Source organism: Propithecus coquereli, unplaced genomic scaffold (assembly GCF_000956105.1).
Source record: "Propithecus coquereli isolate 6110/MARCELLA unplaced genomic scaffold, Pcoq_1.0 Scaffold170, whole genome shotgun sequence".
NCBI classification, from domain to species: domain Eukaryota; kingdom Metazoa; phylum Chordata; class Mammalia; order Primates; family Indriidae; genus Propithecus; species Propithecus coquereli.
In genome coordinates this window covers 3836749-3856515 of record NW_012141636.1, presented here as the reverse complement: position 1 = coordinate 3856515, position 19767 = coordinate 3836749, and the positions used below count along the sequence as shown (strand labels likewise).

Here is a 19767-nt window from a genome sequence, read left to right as displayed (position 1 = left end):
CCCCTACATACTTATAATAAAGCCTCAGCTTTGCCATGAGGTCACCTAAACATCTAATAGCTTGGAATGATGCCTACTCAAGACAAATCCCTTCCTCCGTCTACTAATATTGGTGTGATTGCAAAACAATACAAAAGAATACTCTATTATTATAGTAATTACAGATGGCAATCATTACTATAATGATAATTATAATGATGACAGCTTCATTTTTCTAATAAAAAGTTATGGTGCAGTACTGGCTGCTGACTGGGTTAGTTGGCTCAGTTGGTCACAATGATGCTAATAAAAACTACTGATTCAATCCTACGTGAAAATTAACTTCACATGAAAATTCCAAATCCATTTTTCAGAGCATGTCTAGCTGGACTCACTCCTCTGTGAGTTGCACTTGTTCTAGGCGGTCCATCAACTCTCTGTTTTGTCTTTCCTTTATTTCCTTTTCCCGTCTGTTATCCATTTGTTTCAGGAGACTTTGGGAATATTCCTCTTGCTTAAGAGCATTAAGCTCAGGACTGAGTGGCCGTTTATCAAATAGAAAGGATTTCTAGAATAAAAGAGAAGCAATTAATTTATGGTTGAATACCAAAAATAAAGTTAATAATTCAGAAGACTAAAATCAATCAGAAAGTATTTCTTACTTGTTAATATTTGCCCATCACTCAACACGTTGAGCAGCTAGTGTTGAGGTAACCTACAGAGTAATAGGAATGTGTTCAAGGATGAAGCTGAACTGAACTGACCTTAGCCTCATTTCTGAGACAGAGATGAAAAAGTACTCCATGGAGTAGGTCCTGAGCCAGCACTTACAACATCCAGATGGAAGGAAGAAGGAACTCTTGAGTGGTGGGTGCAACAGCATGAGCAAGAACAGAGAGGAGGCGAAAAGAGAGAGAACTTAACACCTACTGTGGGGCCCTGGCCATCCTAGACATGGTGATCCAACAGTGATCAAGAACAAATCCTTGCTCTCATCAAGCCTACATTCTGGGTCAGGAGACAATGAACAAGTAAATAGTATATCAGACCATTTACAATAGTGATAAGTGCTATGAAGCCCTTATCATAGCAAGTGACTAGGTGGGAACGGCTAAATTAGTTGGTTATTAGGGAAGGTTTTTCCATGGAGATGACGAATCACCTCCAGTGTAACTATCAGAGGGACCTGTGTCCCATACAGAAGGAACAGCAAGTGCGAAGACACTAGACGGAAACAAGCTAGGCACATTCAATGAGCAAGGAGGAGGTCTTTGGCTGAGGCATAGTGAACAAGGGGAAGTATTAACAGAAGTTGGTGAGCTCCGAGAGGAAGGCAAGGGCCAGAGCATGTAGGGTCTAATAGGTCCAGGTGAGGGGTTTAGATTTCATTTTAATTTAGTGGAAGACCATAAGGGGTTTTAAATGAGAGAAGGTATGTTTTGGTTAACAACTTTAAAAGATCACTTTGGCTGCTGTGTGGGCTATAGTTTGTGGGAGAGCAAGAATGCAAGCAGTGGGTCTACTTAGGGAGGAATTGCAGAAGTTGAGCCTTATTCTGTGGCTTGGACTATAGTGGCAACATTGAAGATGAAGAGATGTGAACAGACTTTGGATACATTCTGGAGGTAAAGGCCACTTGACTTGCAGATGGTTGGATGTGGGGGACAGAGAAAGAGGAATCTGGGATCGTGCCTAGATACGGGGTTTATGCAAGTGGCTGGCTGGTGATGCCACTTACTACCACCACCAGTTAACATCATCAGAAGACTAAGACTAAAGTTAAGGAGGGAATCAAAAGTTCTGTTTTGGTTTTTTTACACTTAACTTTGTAAAGATGTATCAAAGAGGAGATACAAAGCAAATGAAATCTGGAGGTTGTGTGTGAGGAGAAAGATCATACCTAAATCTCAAAAGCCGCATGCTCTCTCCCTCCCTGCCTGCCGTCTGGAATGCTCGTCCTCCATTGGCTTCTTTACCTAACTCCTGTATGCCAGGAAGTTTTCCCAGATCTCCAGTCTGGATTAAGTGACTCTCCTCTTTGCTCACATAGTGCCCTTTTCAAAGATTTACCATGGCGTTTGTTATGCTACACTCTTGTCTCTTTGTCTCTCCCACTAGATCAAGACCTCTTCAGAAGAGGGACCTTGTACTCCTAGCTGCTAGCACAGTGCCTGGCACAGAAGAGGAGTTCAATAAAATAAGTACATAAATGTTTGGTGATGAATAATGAAAATATGTTTTATTAGATTTACGTCCAGAATATCAGACTACCTAGATGGTGGTGTGATGAGAGAAAGATTCAGGCAGAAATAAACATAGGCACACAATGATTGAAACCATTATATCAGTCAGTGAAACAGCTGGCTCACCGCCATCTGAAGCTGGGCTTCTCAACCTTTAATGCACACACAGATCACCTGGAGATCCTATTCCGGTGTAGCTGCCCATTAGGGAGGTCTGGGGTGGGGCCCTAGAGCCTGCATTTCCAGCAAGCTCCCAGGTAATGCCAATGCTGCTGGTTTTCTCTTTAGATCCTGGGGCTGGACTTTAGTATACTGCCCCCCACCACCCATCCCAGGTCCTGGTTGAGAATTACTGTAATTAACAAGAGCTGTGATGACTAATTGGAACCCATAATATATTGTGAATGTGAACAGTGTGGCGGCCAACACTGGACAACCCCTGTCCTAGAAGAAAGCTTCAAACTACACCACCCGCTTTTCAACTCTGCCACTTAAAAATGGCACAACCTGCAATACAGGGAGTGGATTCAAATACTCACAGACGGGGCAGGTGTTAGCAATAGAAAACTTTAAAAGACTCTTACATAAAATTCAGGTTTCTCATTCTTATGGCTTCTTATAGCTTCAGCAACTCCAAGATTATAGGCAGCATTTTTCTGATTCTGCTCTCTAGTAGCCAGACTTTTCATCTATTGCAAAGAAAAATTTTTTTAATTTCTAATTACACGTAACAGAGCCTTTAAAAATTTTAATTCTATTACATTTAAATAATCCAACCAAGGTAGAAACCTGCCTTTTGGAGGCAATGGTACTTTCTGATGTCTTCATAGATTTATCAAAGTGGGTTGGGGAAAGTTTTTTATTTCCTGTTCTTGGGCTTTAGACAGTGCCACTATAGGGATATTAAGAAGGAATAGGAGAGTTCATCACAAATGCAGGAAAGGGTAGTAGTATTGGAAACCACAAAAATCTGGATAGAGCAATGTAAAGGTGCCATTCTGTCTTTATTTGATTAAGATAGGCCATAAATCTGAAGGGTAAAAGCCTTGACTAGAGTTATATTTTATCAGAAATTAAAAATAAAGCAAGAAAAATTCAGAAATTCCATCTTTAAAATTCAGTCCTTATGGGGGAAAAAATCAGTGATATGTGCAAACATTCAACATGTGTATATTCATCCCAGTGTTATTGGTTATAAGTGAAAACTTGGAAACAACCTAAGGTTTAGTTCGGCAATGAATACATGATCAGATATGTTACAGGACAGACATTTGATGGAACATTTTCAATGGCATTTTATAATCATGTTCTACTGTCCTATATCAAACACCCTTTAATTGAGGTGTTGGATTACCTGGTGTTTGAAGAGAGCCTCCTGGTCTTTCAACATCTGATACTGCATTATGAGTCGCTCATCTTCTATCTCTCTCCTCCTCCTCTCCTCACTGTAGTACAACGGGAAATTTCGTTCTGCTCGTTGCAAACATACATAGCACAATTCCTACAATCCCAAATTTCAGGACAAATAAATTTTTACATTTTACTTTTTTGCCTTCACCTTCCCATCACAAGCTCTCCAAAGACTAGAGCATCAAGAAACACACTTTATAAAAGGATGTATTAGTGACAATTAGCAAAATGAGATTTGCAGAGTGGACCCCACAAATAATCTAAAGGATTTACTGAACTCTCACTTGACCGGAAGTGTTTAGAGCAACTGAAAATTAGAAAAGGATTTCCCCACTCTATTTCTGTTAACTAGTAGATCTTGACTGGTAGATAAATTTGTAATGGTCCAGTTTTCGGTTCTGAGTACTTGAGCCATGCCCATATATTATTTTATAATTAAGAAAGAGATTCCCAGAATTCTCTTTGAGGAACAAGTACAAATGAGATTCTAACCGCGCTTTGTTTGTTTGAAGACAGTGTACCTGTCCTGCCCTGCTATGGTCCTGGCAAGCATGGGCTGGAGATGTTCTGGGCTTCATTTCATTGTTATTTTTCAGACAACCTGGAGATGATATGCTATAAAAACAATGCAACTTTCATTAATGTTTAGTACAGTCTGACCTGTAGAGCAATGATAACTTTGAGGCAAGTATAAATACAAGATAAAGAAAAATATCTCAGTGGTTTACTTCAGAACAGTTACATATAGAGAGGTTAAGAACCTGTACTTTGTGTCAGATAGAGCTGAGTTTGAACCCCAGCTTTGTTTCTTACAAGCTAACTGATGTAAGATGAACTGTGTAATCTTGCAAAACGTCAGCTACCAATTCTGTGAAATGGGAATGAAATGTATTCACTCCACGAGAATGTACTGAGCGCTTACCATGTGCTCTGTCCTAGGCACAGGAGACGCAGTGAAAAACAACACACACACATACACACACACACACACACACACACACACACACACAAAATCCCTGTCCTCGTGGGATTAACATTCTGATTGGGATAGACAGCCAATGACAAGATAAATAAGCAAACTCTATAGTATGCTCCATGATGATAAATGCACGTAATGCTGGAGAAATGGAGTGTTAAATTGTAAATAGAACGGCCAGGGAAGTTCTCACCAAGAAGGTGACATTCGAGTTAATACCTGGAGAAAATAAGGCAGCTATCATGTAGATACCTGATGGAAAAGACATTCCAGGTGAGCAAAAGAGTGCAAAGACCTTGAGGAGGGAGATGCCTGTGCTCCAGAGTGGTAGAGGGAGCTGAGTTAGGGGTGAGAAGGAGAAGAAAGGTTGGGGACCAGGCAGGATCTCGCAGGCCATGGTAAGGACTTTGGCTTTTACCGTGAATGGGTATAGGAAGCCACCGAGAAGTTTGGGCAGTGGAGGAGGTTATCTAACTCACATTTTAAAAGTATTATTTTGGCTGCTGTTGAAAATAAACTGAATAGGAACAATGACAGGAGTCATTCCCATTCTAATAACTCAAGAGAAAGAGATAGTGGCTTGGACCAAGGTGATAGAAGTTGGGGAGATAATAAATGGCTGCATTCTAAAGTAGAACTACCATTTGATCCAGGAATCCCACTTACTGGGTATTTACCCAAAGGAAAAAATGATATTCTATAAAAAAGACATCTGCACTCGAATGTTTATAGCAGCACAATTCACAATTGCAAAGATGTGAAAACAACCCAAGTGCCCATCAATGCATGAGTGGATTAATAAAATGTGGTATATGTGTACCATGGAGTACTATTCAGCTTTAAGAAACAATGGTGACATAGCACCTCTTGTATTCTCCTGGATAGAGCTGGAACACACTCTACTAAGTGAAGTATCCCAAGAATAGAAAAATAAGCACCACATGTACTCACCATCAAATTGGTTTTAACTGATCAACACCTAAGTGCACATATAGGAATAACATTTATCAAGCGTCGGGCAGATGGGAGGAGGGAGGTGGGGATGGATATATACATATATAAATGAGTGCAATGCGCACCATTCGGGGGATGGACACGCTTGAAGTTCTGACTCGGGGGGGAAGGTGGGGCAAGGGCAATATACGTAACCTAAACATTTGTACCCCCATAATATACTAAAATAAAAAAAAAACCTCTAAATTGGAGTGAAAATTTCAGAGATTCACTAACTACTACATGCCTTCAGCACCAGTCAAATCTGCACTTCCCACAGCAGCCCCCATTTTGATTAATGATGCCACCTTCCTGCCCCCTTACCTAAGCCAAAGTCTGGGGTCCTCTTAGACTCCTCCCTCTTCTCAACCCTCCATTTAATTAATCACCAGGCCCTGCTGATTCTACCTCTTAAACAGCCAAATCTAAAGCTTCCTCTCCATCTGATCTTAGTTTCACACATTATCTTTCCCCAATGAAAGTCCTACCCCCCTTAGTTTAAACAAATCTTACTCAAACCCCAATACATAAAACAGAAAAAAAAAGCACACACACTCCAGTGGAAGTGACAGGATAGAGCCCAGAGTCCCACCCACAGGACCTCACTCTCACCCTCTGAGATGGCTCTCAAGGCCCTCTGAGAAGCTTTAGGGTCATCTGTCAGAAACAAATGGCATAGACTACTGCCTTAATCTCTTAAATTGTGCCCAATCTTTTCATTTTATTATGCTTCTTCCCCTGCAGCACTAATTCTATCCCTCTAAATCATTCCTTACTCTTTCAAAATGAAAATGTCATCATGTACTTACATCCCCAAACATGGTGTTTGGGGACTTGGACAGGTTGGTAAATTGGACAGGGTATATTTTAAACTTCTGTGCATTAAATGATGCAGAAACAAAATTTAAAAGAAAAAAAAGAATTGGAAAAATATTTAAAACATATACATCAGAAAACTATTCATACCTATGGTATAAAAAATTCTCTTTATAAGAAACACAACCTGTTTCTAAGAAAAAGTAAAGTAAACCTCCCAGTAGAAAAAGGATACAGAATTCAAACAAAAAAAAAATTGCAAAAGAAGAACAACAAATAGCTAGGAAACATTTTAAAATAACTATAAAATTACTAGAAATTAAACAAACACAAATTAAAACAATAATGAAATAGCTCATTTCACCTATTATGACAGAAAGATCTCTGAAAGTGCAATGTCCAATATTAGCAAAGCTGTAGAAAAAACAGCAGTCTCTCATAGTACTGCTACTGGGAGGATAACCCAGTACAACCTTCCAGAAGATAATTGACAATGTGTAGTAAAGGCATGAAAACTAGGCTCACCCCTTATCTCTGAAATTTAATTTTAAATTTTTTATCCTATGGACTATTCAGATGTGTGCGAAGAATTATGTGTAATTATATCTGTCACATTATTTATAATAAAAAACTAGAAACCATCTAAATATCCAACAGAAGATTGGCTAAACAAAATGTTTAATCTTTCATTTATATAATATGCAATCATTTGTTAATGTTTTAGAATATTTAAAGCCATGGGGAAATTTTTACCACTTATCGTTAAGTGTAAAAAAGGTTCATATATCTGATCTCAATTTTATTTAAAAATGTATGTATGTTTCAGGTATGAATATATGTATATATTTTATATGCATTGAAATAAAAGATGTATACCATAGTGTTAACAGAAAGTTTCCTCTATGTAGTGAGGTTACTAGTGATTATTTTGTAACTCGTGCTTTTCTCATGTTTTTAAAATTTCTGTGATAAATATGTACTATTTTAGTAATCAGCACAAAAAACATTTTTTGGTCAACTTCTATGGGAAACCTTCACTAACAATCCCTAACAATGAATTCCTCCCTCCTCTTGGCATCCTCTGTATTTTCTTTTGTTGTCTTCATCACATGCATTACTTCTTTAGTGTCAAGTCTCCCTACAAAACTATAAGTTTATCAAAAACCAAAAAAAAATACTATAAGTTTATCCATGTAATAGAAACATGTGTACGCTCTTAATATTGTGATATTTTTTTAAAAAGTCTATAAGTTTTATGAAAGTAGGTTTGTATGCCTTTAGCTCTGTATGCTCAGTGCCTAGAATAGTACCTGGCACACAGTGGTGCTGGGTGTTTTTTGGATTGAACTAAATTCCAAAGTACTAGACACCTAGTTCTCAATGATCTTTCACAGCACTGAGATTATCAAAAACAAACATGCCTAGGGTTTTGAATATGACTTTAGCAATCCAAAAAGTATATAAGCTACACATATAATTGCTGATAAATTGTAACACATTAATAAATTGAAAGTTGACAGCACAATGCAAGGTACATAGTTAGATGTTCAATAAACAATGTGAATAGGGTTTACTGATTTGAGATCTTAAAGAGTCTCCTACTCAAAGAAAGAAGGATAAAATAGAAATCTTTTTTTAGCTGGTCATGGTGTCACATGCCTGTAGTCCCAGCTACTCAGGAGGCTGAGGCCAGGAGTTTGAGGTTGCAGTGAGCTATGATGGTACCACTGCACGCTAGCCCAGGGGACAGAGAGAGACTCTCTCTCAAAAAAAAAAAAAAAAGAAAAGAAAAGAAAAGAAAAAGAAACGAAAGAAAAGAAATCTTTTGACATAACATCACAAGAAGAAGACCTGGCCATGATAAATTGTACTATATTCATTCTAATGGAATTCCATTAGGAATCTTTGTAGATTAACCCAAATCTACAGGGAAAGTTGGATGTCCCCTCCTCTGTGCTATTTTGTTTCTGCCTCTGTCATAGCATATATCCCACTGAATCACAATTTATTCCTCTACAAATGTCCGATTTTTCCACTAGATCATGAGCCTTGGTCATCTCTATTATTCCCAACACCTAGCACACTGAATGTTCTCAAGAACACTGAATAAATGAATGAACAAACAATTACTTAAATTCCTTGCATCGAGAAATGACTCAAAAATATATTAAGTACAACAGAAAAAAATGTCAACGCATTACCCTTTAGGGGTCATGATCTTCCCACCATTCCCACTTCGCTCAAACTTGTCCAGCAAGTTGCTGCTTGTCACTTTGGCAGGGGAGATAATTTGTCTATCTTTAAGTCTCTTGGGTGATGAGATCTCTGTAGAACAAAGAACGAATGGAAACAAGTTTCCTTTCAACTTTCAAACTACTAACTGGGTAGTTTCTATTTAACATAGATAAATAAATTCTGATCGTTTTTAACCAAAGAAAAATTTTTATCATATATTAATAAGATATACTCTCTTATCTTTAAACAATTGTCCCTTATCCTATTGTGGTATAAAAAATGTTTTAGCTGTATATATGCAAAGAAAGCACTGTGCTAAGCATTTAGAGGATATAAAGAGGTAAGTCTTTGCCCTTATGATCTTTCAATAGATATAGTTGGAGAGAAAAATAAGATACAAACAAAAAATAAGATACAAAAAATAAGATATAAATAAAAACAATGAGAACTCCCATTTGTGGAGGTCTTCTTACATGCCAACAGTGTTAAGTGCTTTACATACATTGTGTAAATAGCAACTTAGGACAATGATACAAAATGTCTAAATCTCAAACAAATGGTGCAATCTTTAAGGGTCTGACATGTTCAGAGAAGAGAGAAGCCATTTCAGAATCCAGTGATAAGAGAAATTTTCATGGAAGAAGTGAGATGTGAAAAGAACGCTAAAAGGTGTGTAGGATTGAGATAGACGGACAGAAAAGGAAGGGCATGTCAGGCTGGAGAAAAAGAGCTAACAAAAGGATAAAGCTGGAGAAGGGTAGGCATGTTAGAAGAACAAGAATAGACAATTTCATGTCTATGTACATGTCTATGTACAAGGGGTCTATGTACTTAGGGCACAATGGGAGATGAGGCTAAAGAAACCAAAGTATCTGACTATTAAGCTAAAAGTTTACATGTAATCCTATAGGCCACATATCAAAAACTGACACCCACAAGCCGATGTTTACCTATTGATATGCTTTGTTTGGCCCAATCAGCATTCTCTGTTTCAATATCAACAAAAGTTGTCAACATTTAACAATCAATAGATTTCACATTAAAGTCAGGATCTCTGCTTCTTTTGAAAAAATTCAGATTTAATTTTTGAGCCACATTTCCACAAAGCAATAATCTGCTAGAGGAGCAATCCCCAAACTGTCATCTGGTAAGTCCTGGGGTCCCTAGGACCCCTTCAAAATGTCTTCAAAGTCCTAGGATTTTCTTCATATGCTTCAACCAAAACAACATATCACAATGGATTAACTAACTATAGACGTAGGTATGAAAATCCAGCTACCTTCTATAGACATGAAAAATGTCAAACTGCCACTCTTTATTTTTTATAAAAAATGTTATTTAAGCTAACACATCTCCCTATCATCTTATATCCAGCCCACTTCCTGCATTTATGTTACCTGCCTAGACCCTGTAGGAATCTGAGTTTTGACACCTATAAGCAGTGGGGAGCCAGCAAAGAGATGATACTCTAAGAGCCTGAGAGTCGTAGGATCTAAGACTCATAAGGTAGTTAAGGTGAGATATAGCATTCTAGGAATAGAAGATATTTGTTAGGGAGAATGCAGTGATTACTGATGAATCTAACTTTACTTTGAAAATATGAGTTGCTAAGCAATATGGCTGGGCTCATAAGTAGAGAGTGATAGATTATACCCGGAAACCATTGGCCTACCTCTGATATCGCCTGCTTTGTCTGACTTGTCTTTTAGCTTGAACTTCCTTGATCTGTTCTCTCCATCTTCTTCTCCAATGGTCTCCATAGGTGGCTTTTTCTCCGTCTCCTGGAGCTCAATCCTAGGAACAAGCCAAGATGTTTGTTCACTGTACTGGACCTGAATAGATGACTGCACGAACTCTCAATTCTTGGAAGCAACCAGCCAGCTCACTGATTCTGAAATAAGACCACTTCCTTCAGGGGGTGAGTGCTTTGATGTGCTGAGTACATACCATGGACTCATTCTCTTTGAGGCTAAGTCTGGGAGCTGACTAAGAGCTCCCCCTTCTACACTATAGGCTCAAAATCAGCTTATATATAGATAAATTGCTCTGAAGGCCTTGATTTAAGTTTTCGGTTTTGGTTTCAGTTTGAATTTTTCTATATCCTTTCTAGTTCTGTAAGCAGATTCCATGAGGGTGATACAGTGAAAGGTAGTTGTTGGATAGCTTGAAGACAAGGATTCGCAGCCTGGCAGACAGAGCATGCCCCTAAATGACCATTCCTCTCCCCCTCCTTCACTACCCTACTTTCCCATCCTCTCCCCAGGCAAAAGTGAAGGACTTGCAAAGGTTCAATTTGGGGGGGTGGGGTTCAGTTGGTGTGTGTAGTTGGAGGTTTTCTTTTGTCTCCTATGTGGGGTACTAGGTTGGAGTTGGGAGCAGAGGTGGGGGTATCTTCAGTAAATTCAGGGACTAAACTCCACATAAATAAAACATCAACAATTTTTTTGAGTATTTAAATCCTTATGTGCATTTCTAGGCTCTCAAACTGACAGGAGCCTCCATCTCTGTCCTTTGACTCACTGCAATTTTTGCCCTCCAGAAGTACTTAAACCAAAATATGTCAAAGGGGACAGCCAAATTTGCCTTCTAAAACAATGAAAATAAAATTACTTGGACCCTGTTAATTTATTTTTGGTAAATAAAGCAACATGATGCAATGGAAAGAATGCTGGAACAATCAGGAGCCATGGTTTTATTTCTAGCTTGTCCACTCATTAGCCGTATGACCATTTCTTCCGCAAGATGAGGGAGTTGGACTAACTAATCTCTCAGGCTTATTCTGGCCTTCACGCTGCTTCTTCTGAGGTGTGTGTCAAACGGCTCTTCCAGGAGGAGGTTGTTCCAAACTGACAAACACAAGAGGATGTCACAGACTCAAAAAACACGAGAAAATAATACTTTAGGAAATTGGTTGTTATTCCCCAAACTTCCTCCACCTGAACCGCACAGTGGTTAACGTAACAGCAATTAAAATCAAGAACAGGTTTAAGGGCACACAATGAGTGAGCGATGGCCAAGCTGGAAATAAAACTCAAGTCTCCTGACTCCTATTTCAATTTCTTAATAGTGCACCATGTTGCTCTTCACTCATTTAAAAAAGGGAATTAAAACTTAAATACTTTTGTATCTCTATAAAATGGAAAAAATTACAATACATATGTCACATGATTGTAGTGAAACTTAAAATAGTAATATGCAGCCACCAGTAACACCCACTGTGCTCATGGTGTAAAGCTGTTCCCTTATTCTAACATTATCTTTTTAACCTGTTTAGAGGTAAAAATCAGAGCTCAGACAGGAAGTGGGCTGGACTACAGGAAGATGAAGAAGCTAGGCAGAGGAAGTAGTGGAAAGGAGAGGAAAGTCCAGCAGGTAAGAAGAGTTTGACTAATATTACAGGGACTAAGGTTGTTGGAAGGTGGTATTAGAATTTCCAGGGAGCCAAGAGTTTTAAAAAAGAATATTCTAAATGCCTATTTTTATTTCACTTAACTACAGAAAGTGTATGCAATAAATTTTTCTTTGCTGGTGTATTTAGAGAGAGGGAGGGAGAGAGAGAGATAGAGAGAGAGAGAGAATTCACTTCTCAAAGGAGCGGGAGCTACAAAAGGTTGAGTAACACTGCCCAATCAGGTCAACAGATCAGCAAGGAGAGCTGGAACCTGGAGGAGCCCATGGAGCAAAGCACTCACCTTGGAAATACAAGCACACTGCTGGGCCGCTTCCCAAATGCCTCTTGGCAGGATAACACGGAGTCCACAGTGCCAGGCCTCTGGAGGACAGCGACAGAGACAGAGCAGGGTTACACCCGGGCTGTGCTCCAGGACACAGACAAATCAGAAACTACAGCTATCTCAAAGGCAAAGCTACCATGATACTTTTTACTGTTGTTTTTGTTTAGTGCTTAAAGTCCAGAGCTTAAAATCCAATGAAGAATGATCTCATTTCATCAGACTAGTCACTATGGGGTGGGTAGTGGCACAGCAATACCATTGGTGCTGCCTTTTCTGGAATCATTTCCTCTGTGGAAATTGCCTTCAGAGTTGACAACTTATTTTAGACATCTTTAAGAGGAAAGCAGACTTCCTGAAACTGTCTGGAAAATGAGCAAGCTGGCTAATTTCACTCTTGGCCCAAATGACTCTAAAATTATGCAGTTAAGAGAAGGGATTTGGAGTCAGGTGGGCTTACATTCAAGTCCCAAAACGGTTAACAGCTATGTGGCCCCAGACACTAGGTTTGTGGGGATAATAATAGGATCCAATTCACAGGACTTGTATGAGGTACTCTGTATAAGTGGCTAGCACATAGTAAGCACTGAACTAATAGCTATTGTAATTATTATATAAATCACACACTACTACATTATTAGTATAAAATAATATATAAGATATTATTTTTGGATGAATGCTATAGCTTACAAAAGGCTTTGAAGGGAATTTCCAAAAAGAAGTTTTAAAATATTTCTAACCAAAGTAGCATCACTGAAATAAGCACACAGCTTCCAAGAGGATTACTTTATAGGACAGTACTCAGGTTTAAGTTATGGGACATTTGAGAATAAAACGATCACTCCCACCACTTTACAACAGTCTCCCAAAATATGTTTTATAGAGTTAATGAGCTATTAATGAGTATTGCATTAACTTAGAGTTCCATGATCAAATACATTCAGGCAGTTAAACTGGCTGCTTTACAGCCAGACTTCCCAGGTCCTTTAACAGTTGCTGTGCTTTGTGCCTCTGTCCATGAGGGAGACTGACACAATCAGCAGTTCTCAGTCTGCTTGGGCCTTCAAACCCTTTTTTCACAGAGTATCTCTCAGGACTAGTTCTCTTGGAAAATATTCCTTAAAAGTTACGCTTTAGAGTTCAGCAGGTCAAGGAAAATGCCATCTTCTTTTTTAAACACACATTGAAGCTACAAAGTTCAGCAGAATCCCTGAGTGTTAGAGATGAGCTACCCACTTTGGCCTTGCTTGTGGATTTGCAAACCTTGCCTGTGTTTTCATGGGGAAAAAAAGAGTTTTTCCTGTGTGTGTTTCCACTTTCCACACAGAGCTGGCATCCCTCTTACCAATCCTGAATGAAACCAGATTGTGTAGAAAACACCAAGAGCACAACTCCATCTCCTAAATCCCCATCCCAGAGCTTCATGAAAGGAGATACGGGCAAAATTAGATGATATTCATAGCCTTTTCATTTAAAAGTCAGGCTTTTGCTCTATGAGATATAGGATGATATAACATTCCATGGTAATTCGATTCATTCAGGTCAACTTTGTTAGTTCCTGGAGTTGTACCCAAGGCACATTCAGTATTCAATAAATCCTGCTGATGGACGATATTTCACTGCCTCTGTAAACTCTGCTACGACCAACTTAGCATAAAGGTCACGCCGGCTACTTAATGGTTAAAAATGGTGTAAGTCCATCCCAGCTACTTAAAGGTTAACAAAATAGTGGTGCCAATTATGAAATTTCTTCTATAGCAATGCAAATTAAAAGCTAAAGATATAATTCCATGACTTGAACTAGATTTTGTTATATACTTTCATTAAAATAAAATAGTAGAACCAGCAAAAACTGTGTTATTAGGAATTCTGGGCTTGAATCCCAATTCTACCATTTATTAACACCCTAACCTAAGGCTTCCTACATAACCTCTCCAAGCCCCCACTTTTCTCACTTATAAAATTGATATTATAATAATCATGCTGATTTTATAATGTTTTGAGATTCAAATGAAATGACACATGCAGAAGAACTTTTTAAACTATAAGGTACTATAAAAATGGTCAGAATTATAAGAGTTTCTATTAATATTACCATTTATATTTTTCAGTTGGCATTGACTCAAAACTTAAAGTTCCTTTGCCCTTCTAATCTTTTTTGTCAAAGAGTTAATGATCTATAAAAAAATGCTTCTGTGCCTTTGGGGTAACTGGCACTTAAAATATGTCAACCTTAGTTTCTGTTAATGACAACACACCTATAGATGATTCAGAGCTATGATTGGGAGAGGGCTTCCTTAGGAAAACATTAATTTACATTTGCTAGGGCTTTTGCCAAAGCCCCACTTCCATCCATGGCACAAAGGAAGTCCTTATAAAATCTCATCTTCACTTTGCCATCTTTGATCATGAGGACCCCAATTCCTTTGAACGTAAACTCCACATTCTGTTTGGTGGAAATGGATCGTGATAAAAAAAGCAACGTCTCCTTCACACATCCTTCCACTACATCCCTGTTAAATGGGCTTTCCAGGGATATCATGACAAAATTAAGTGGAACAATTGGGATATCACCTAGAGGAGAAAAAGACAGTGGGGGTGGGGGAAAGGAAGTGGTGGTTACAATAAGTACGTATCACACACATAAATAATTATCTGATTCTCACTTAATACCCCAAAATAGAATTGTCCGTGTGAAGCCTTTGGTTGCACCCAATGTAATACTATCACTGCAGATAATTAACACAACTGGCATATTTATCAATACAATTTTCTCTAAAAATATAATGTTCTATGCTCAAAATAAAAACAATGAGCTTTCTAAACAACTATGTAGGCAAGCTTTTGGTTTTCTCTAGGAGTCATAGTAATAATCAACTGCTTCTCTTCATCAGAAGGTTTTCTAAAGTTTTCAGCCCCCTCACCTTTCAGAATATGCTGCAGCAATATTTGCCTATTTCCACCAGTTATCATACCAATTTTAAATGATTATAAATACCTACAAATGTTAAATGCTTTGAAAAGATAGTCATCTTCACTAGAAGATATTTGAATGAGATTGGGGCTTTTTTTTTTTTTTTTTTTTTTGAGACAATGTCTCACTCTGTTGCCTGGGCTAGAGTGCCGTGGCGTCAGCCTAGCTCACAGCAACCTCAAACTCCTGAGCTCAAGCGATCCTCCTGCCTCAGCCTCCAAAGTAGCTGGGACTGCAGGCACAAGCACCACTACGCCTGGCTAATTTTTTCTATTTTTAGTAGAGATGGGGTCTTGCTCTTGCTCAGGCTGGTCTCAAACTCCTGGGCTCAAGCAATCCTCCTGCCTCAGCCTCTCAAGTAGCTGGGACTACAGGCACCATGCCCAGCTAATTTTTTCTATATATTTTTAGTTGTCTGGCTAATTTCCTTCTATTTTTAGTAGAGACGGGGTCTCACTCTTGCTCAGGCCAGTGTGGAACTCCTGAGCTCAAACAATCCACCTGCCTCAGCCTCCCAGAGTGCTGGGATTACAGGTGTGAGCCACCGCGCCTGGCCTGAAATTGGGTCTTATAGGAGGGTATCAGACTGAATGACTTGCAGAAAGCTTTTCCTCTCTAACGAGCCCATACATGCCATTGCAAAGGAGTAAGATTATATCCAGCTTGAAAGAAGCCCAGAATCTATACAAGCAGAATAGACATAGGAGCTTTGCAAGGTCCACACGTCAGAAAGGGGTGAATAAGAAAGGATCAAGATGATATAGCCAAAGAGAGACAATAACATGGCCCCCTGATAGAGGAACAGAACAGACAGGAGAATATTCTAATCACTCAGCAAGCATGAATTATTATATAACCTTTCAAATGTCCGATACTGCTGAATGATGAAAATTAACAGCTCTACAAAATTTGAGTTTCCCTGTATCAGCCCACCATCTCCTGCACAATGTAACAGTAATTCTACACCACCACTCTTCATGTCTTTTTTTTAGTATAAATTCCTTAAAAGAGAAAGCCATCTTACCTGACTCTAGATTCTCCCCTCCCATTTACCCATTGCCTCTCTGCAATCTGTCTTTCAGCCCACTCAGGGTAAGGATGCTGCCATCTGATGATGGGCAAGCCAATGGGTACTTTGCAAATCTCTCATGACCCCCCTCTAACTTCTGTTGGCCACACCCTCTCTTTTCTTTTGTATCCTTGACACCATTCCTGGTTCTCCAGTTTTCCTCCTCCTTGGTCTCCTTTGCTGGCTTCTCTCCTCTTCTACGTCTTATAAGATACTAAGGTGGTTTTTTAGGGTTTTTTGGTGTTTTTTTTTAAATAGGATTCTGTCCTCGTCTGTCTCTTCTTCGTACTTTCTATCCTTTCCTGGGTAAACTTATCCAAATCTTGATCTCTAGTCTCCATCCCTGTCCTAAGCTCTGGAATCACCTGCCTGCATATCCCTACAGGAATCTCAACTTCAGCATGCCCAAAAGCCAACTCATTATTTTATCCACCACCACAACCTGCCTTTCTCCTTTGTTCCCTGTGGCAGTTAATGGCATGAGCTTTTATTTATTCTCCAAACAAGAAATCCGAGTCTTCCTAAATACCTTCTTTCCTCTTGCTACCCAACTTAACCAGGCCTATCAATTCTACATCTCAAATGTCTCATGAATAGATCCCTCATTTCCCTCCTGATTGCCACTGCCTCCACTCAGGCTTTTACTAGATTTTACCAAACTTCTGTAACTGAAAGAGCTATCTTCCTAAACTAAAAACTGGACCAGGACAGATGGTTCCCTGCTCAGTAACTTTCAGTGGCTCCTCAGTGCCTGCAGGATGAGTTCTAATGTCCTTATCACACCATCTAAGTCCCCTCCCAATTGGCCCCTGCCTACCATTTTTGTCTTGCCTCTTTCCACCTGCCTCCACAATCATGCCTTGGCCATGCAAAAGTACCCATTGCTTCCTTCACAGGCTTCACTCTTTCTCATATTCGAGACTTGTCCATACTGTTCCTGAAATATCTTCCCACAGCTTCTCTGCTGGCAGAGTCCTCTACCATCCTTTAAGACCTTTTCACATGTCATCTTCCTAAACCTCCCCAAGCAGTTAGGCATGCTCTCCTCAGGGCTCCTGCAGCATCTGAGCCAGTTAAGATCAATGCTGCTTTTATAGCACTTAATTATGTTGCATCTTTTGCTTATATATTTATTGTCTATGCTAGATTCTGAGCTCTTCAAAGCAAGAACCGTGTCTTACTAATCTTTAAAGACTACTACATAATGTTTGATTAGTTATGTAGTTAATTAATGATGAAGAATCACAACCCCAAAGCTAAACTGTAGACAGAATTATTCTTTTGAACTAATTCAGTCACATATGTTTAATTCTGAAATTTCTTCACCCTGTAAAAAAATTAATTGTACATCTAAACTACTTTTTTGGACTACACTATAAGTTCTAAGGTGAAAAGTAAGGTCGAATTCTTCTTTTCCTTTTTTTTTTTTTTTTTCCCAGAAACAGGATCTCATGCTCTGTCACCCAGGCTAGAGTGCAGTGGTGCAATCATAGCTCACTGCAACCTTGACCTTCTAGGTTCAAGTGATCCTCCTGTGTCAGCCTCCCAAGTATCTGGACTATAGGCATACACCACCATGCCTAGCTATTTTTTTTCTTTTTAGAGAAAGGTTCTCACTATGTTGTCCATGATGGTCTCGAACTTCTGGCCTCAAGCAATCCTCCCACCTCAGCCTCCCAAATAGCTGGGATTACAGGCACAAGCCACTGTGCCTGGCAAAAATAAGCTCTAATTCTAAGGCACAACTGTTTTTCTAAAAATGTTGGCTTTATTTGCATTTCCTGTGGTAGGTTTTTGATGAAATTTCTTTGATAGGTTTTTGATACATTTCTTCTAAAAGTTCATCAAACCCACCATACTAAATATATGCATAAAAAATTCTAAAAAATATTTTTTCCAATACATAATTTTTTTGATGGAAAGTTACTCTGGAAATTAACTTTCAGGAAAGTTATCTTAAAGGAAAGTTACAGCTTTTTCGCCTGTTGCCATTGGGGTAGACTGTCTCTCTTTATCTAGGTATGAGTCTCATGCAGGAGGGGAAAATAAGGAAGGTCAAAAAGAACACAGCTAGGCCTCAGGAAGGATGTGCCCAAAGGCCTCTAAGTGAGCAAGGCAGGTGCTATGAAGCCCACACACTAACGTCGATGGAAGCATCCTGTGGCAGGTAGTATGTCTGGTTTTTTGGCCACTATATCTCAAGCACCTGGAACAAGGCCTAACACATAGTTGACCCTCAGTAAATATTTATAGAAGGAAGAAAAGAAGGTTGGCTTTAGCGTGTGAGAAAGGTATATAAGGTATGCCTAAGTCTTTACGGAATTATTCAACTTATAACCTTTAAATTTTAATAATTTAGATTATATATGACAGAAAAACATTTAGTTATCTTTTTCACAGCTGATACTGACCATAGTTCTTCCAACCAGCGACCCTAATTAACTTGCTCTTCTTTATAACCACTTTTAATTTCTTAGCATATGAAATATGAATAAAGGTCTGTACAAGTCTGTGGTGTAGCTCTCATATAAATTTGCCTTTAATGTCACATCAGGTCTTCTTATGCCTGTCATTTAAGCTACTGGAGTTTAAAATGGCCCGCAGGAGGCTGGGCGCAGTGGCTCACACCTGTAATCCTGGTACACTGGGAGGCTGAGGCGGGAAGTTCACTTGAGCTCAGAAGTTCGAGACCAGCCTGAGCAAGAGAGAGACCCCGTCTCTATTAAAAACAGAAAAATTAGCTGAGTGTGGTGGTACGAGCCTGTAGTTGCAGCTACTCGGGAGGCTGAGACAGGAGGATTGCTTGAGCCCAGGAGTTTGAGGTTGCTGTGAGCTAGGCCAATGCCACAGCACTCTAGCCTGAGCAACAGAGGGAGACTTTATATCAAAAAAAAAAAAAAAGTAGTAAATAAAATGGCCTGCAAGAAGATTCTGTATTTCCCACCTTGGCCTCTGCCAAGGGTACCAAATGAAAAGTGAGCCCTCCAATCAGAAACTAATAAAGCAGCACTGGCTAATCTTTGCCTTTTCATTTCTATCCCCAGGCTGGTAACTTTGGCAAAATCTTAAATATTAAAATTATTTACCAGGAGTATATACTTTGTTTTGTTTGAGTCCATGGATCTGCACTAATTTCTCCGTCATAATAAACACGGGCCTCTGGATTAGAATAAACTTGTTGTTTCCCACCTCAATTTTTTGTCTTGTGAAAGTGAAAGTTCCAAATCCTGGAATCTGAACCCCCTGGAAAGAAAAAGAAGGGGAGAAAAAAAGTGACAAAAAGAATTCACTGAAGGGACAAAGAAAAAGTAATCCTTAACATTGTTATCCAAAACGCATGA

At 39.1% G+C, this 19767-nt stretch overlaps 1 protein-coding gene across 2 annotated transcripts in view; it reads right to left on the bottom strand.

Annotated features, from left to right (window-relative positions):
• The window catches only part of CCDC81 (coiled-coil domain containing 81), a 53731-nt gene that overhangs the window by 18332 nt on the left and 15632 nt on the right, over nucleotides 1-19767 (bottom strand). Inside the window, exons 3-11 of one of the 2 annotated variants that reach the window (XM_012641851.1) lie at nucleotides 19513-19669; nucleotides 14701-14957; nucleotides 12345-12424; nucleotides 10325-10446; nucleotides 8619-8742; nucleotides 4154-4247; nucleotides 3577-3723; nucleotides 2807-2911; nucleotides 375-547 (exon numbers count right to left, since the gene is read on the bottom strand). In XM_012641851.1, the coding sequence (XP_012497305.1) occupies nucleotides 375-547; nucleotides 2807-2911; nucleotides 3577-3723; nucleotides 4154-4247; nucleotides 8619-8742; nucleotides 10325-10446; nucleotides 12345-12424; nucleotides 14701-14957; nucleotides 19513-19669 (1259 nt within the window). The remainder of the gene's footprint in view (nucleotides 1-374; nucleotides 548-2806; nucleotides 2912-3576; nucleotides 3724-4153; nucleotides 4248-8618; nucleotides 8743-10324; nucleotides 10447-12344; nucleotides 12425-14700; nucleotides 14958-19512; nucleotides 19670-19767) is intronic. The other variant, XM_012641852.1, reaches the window with a different exon arrangement.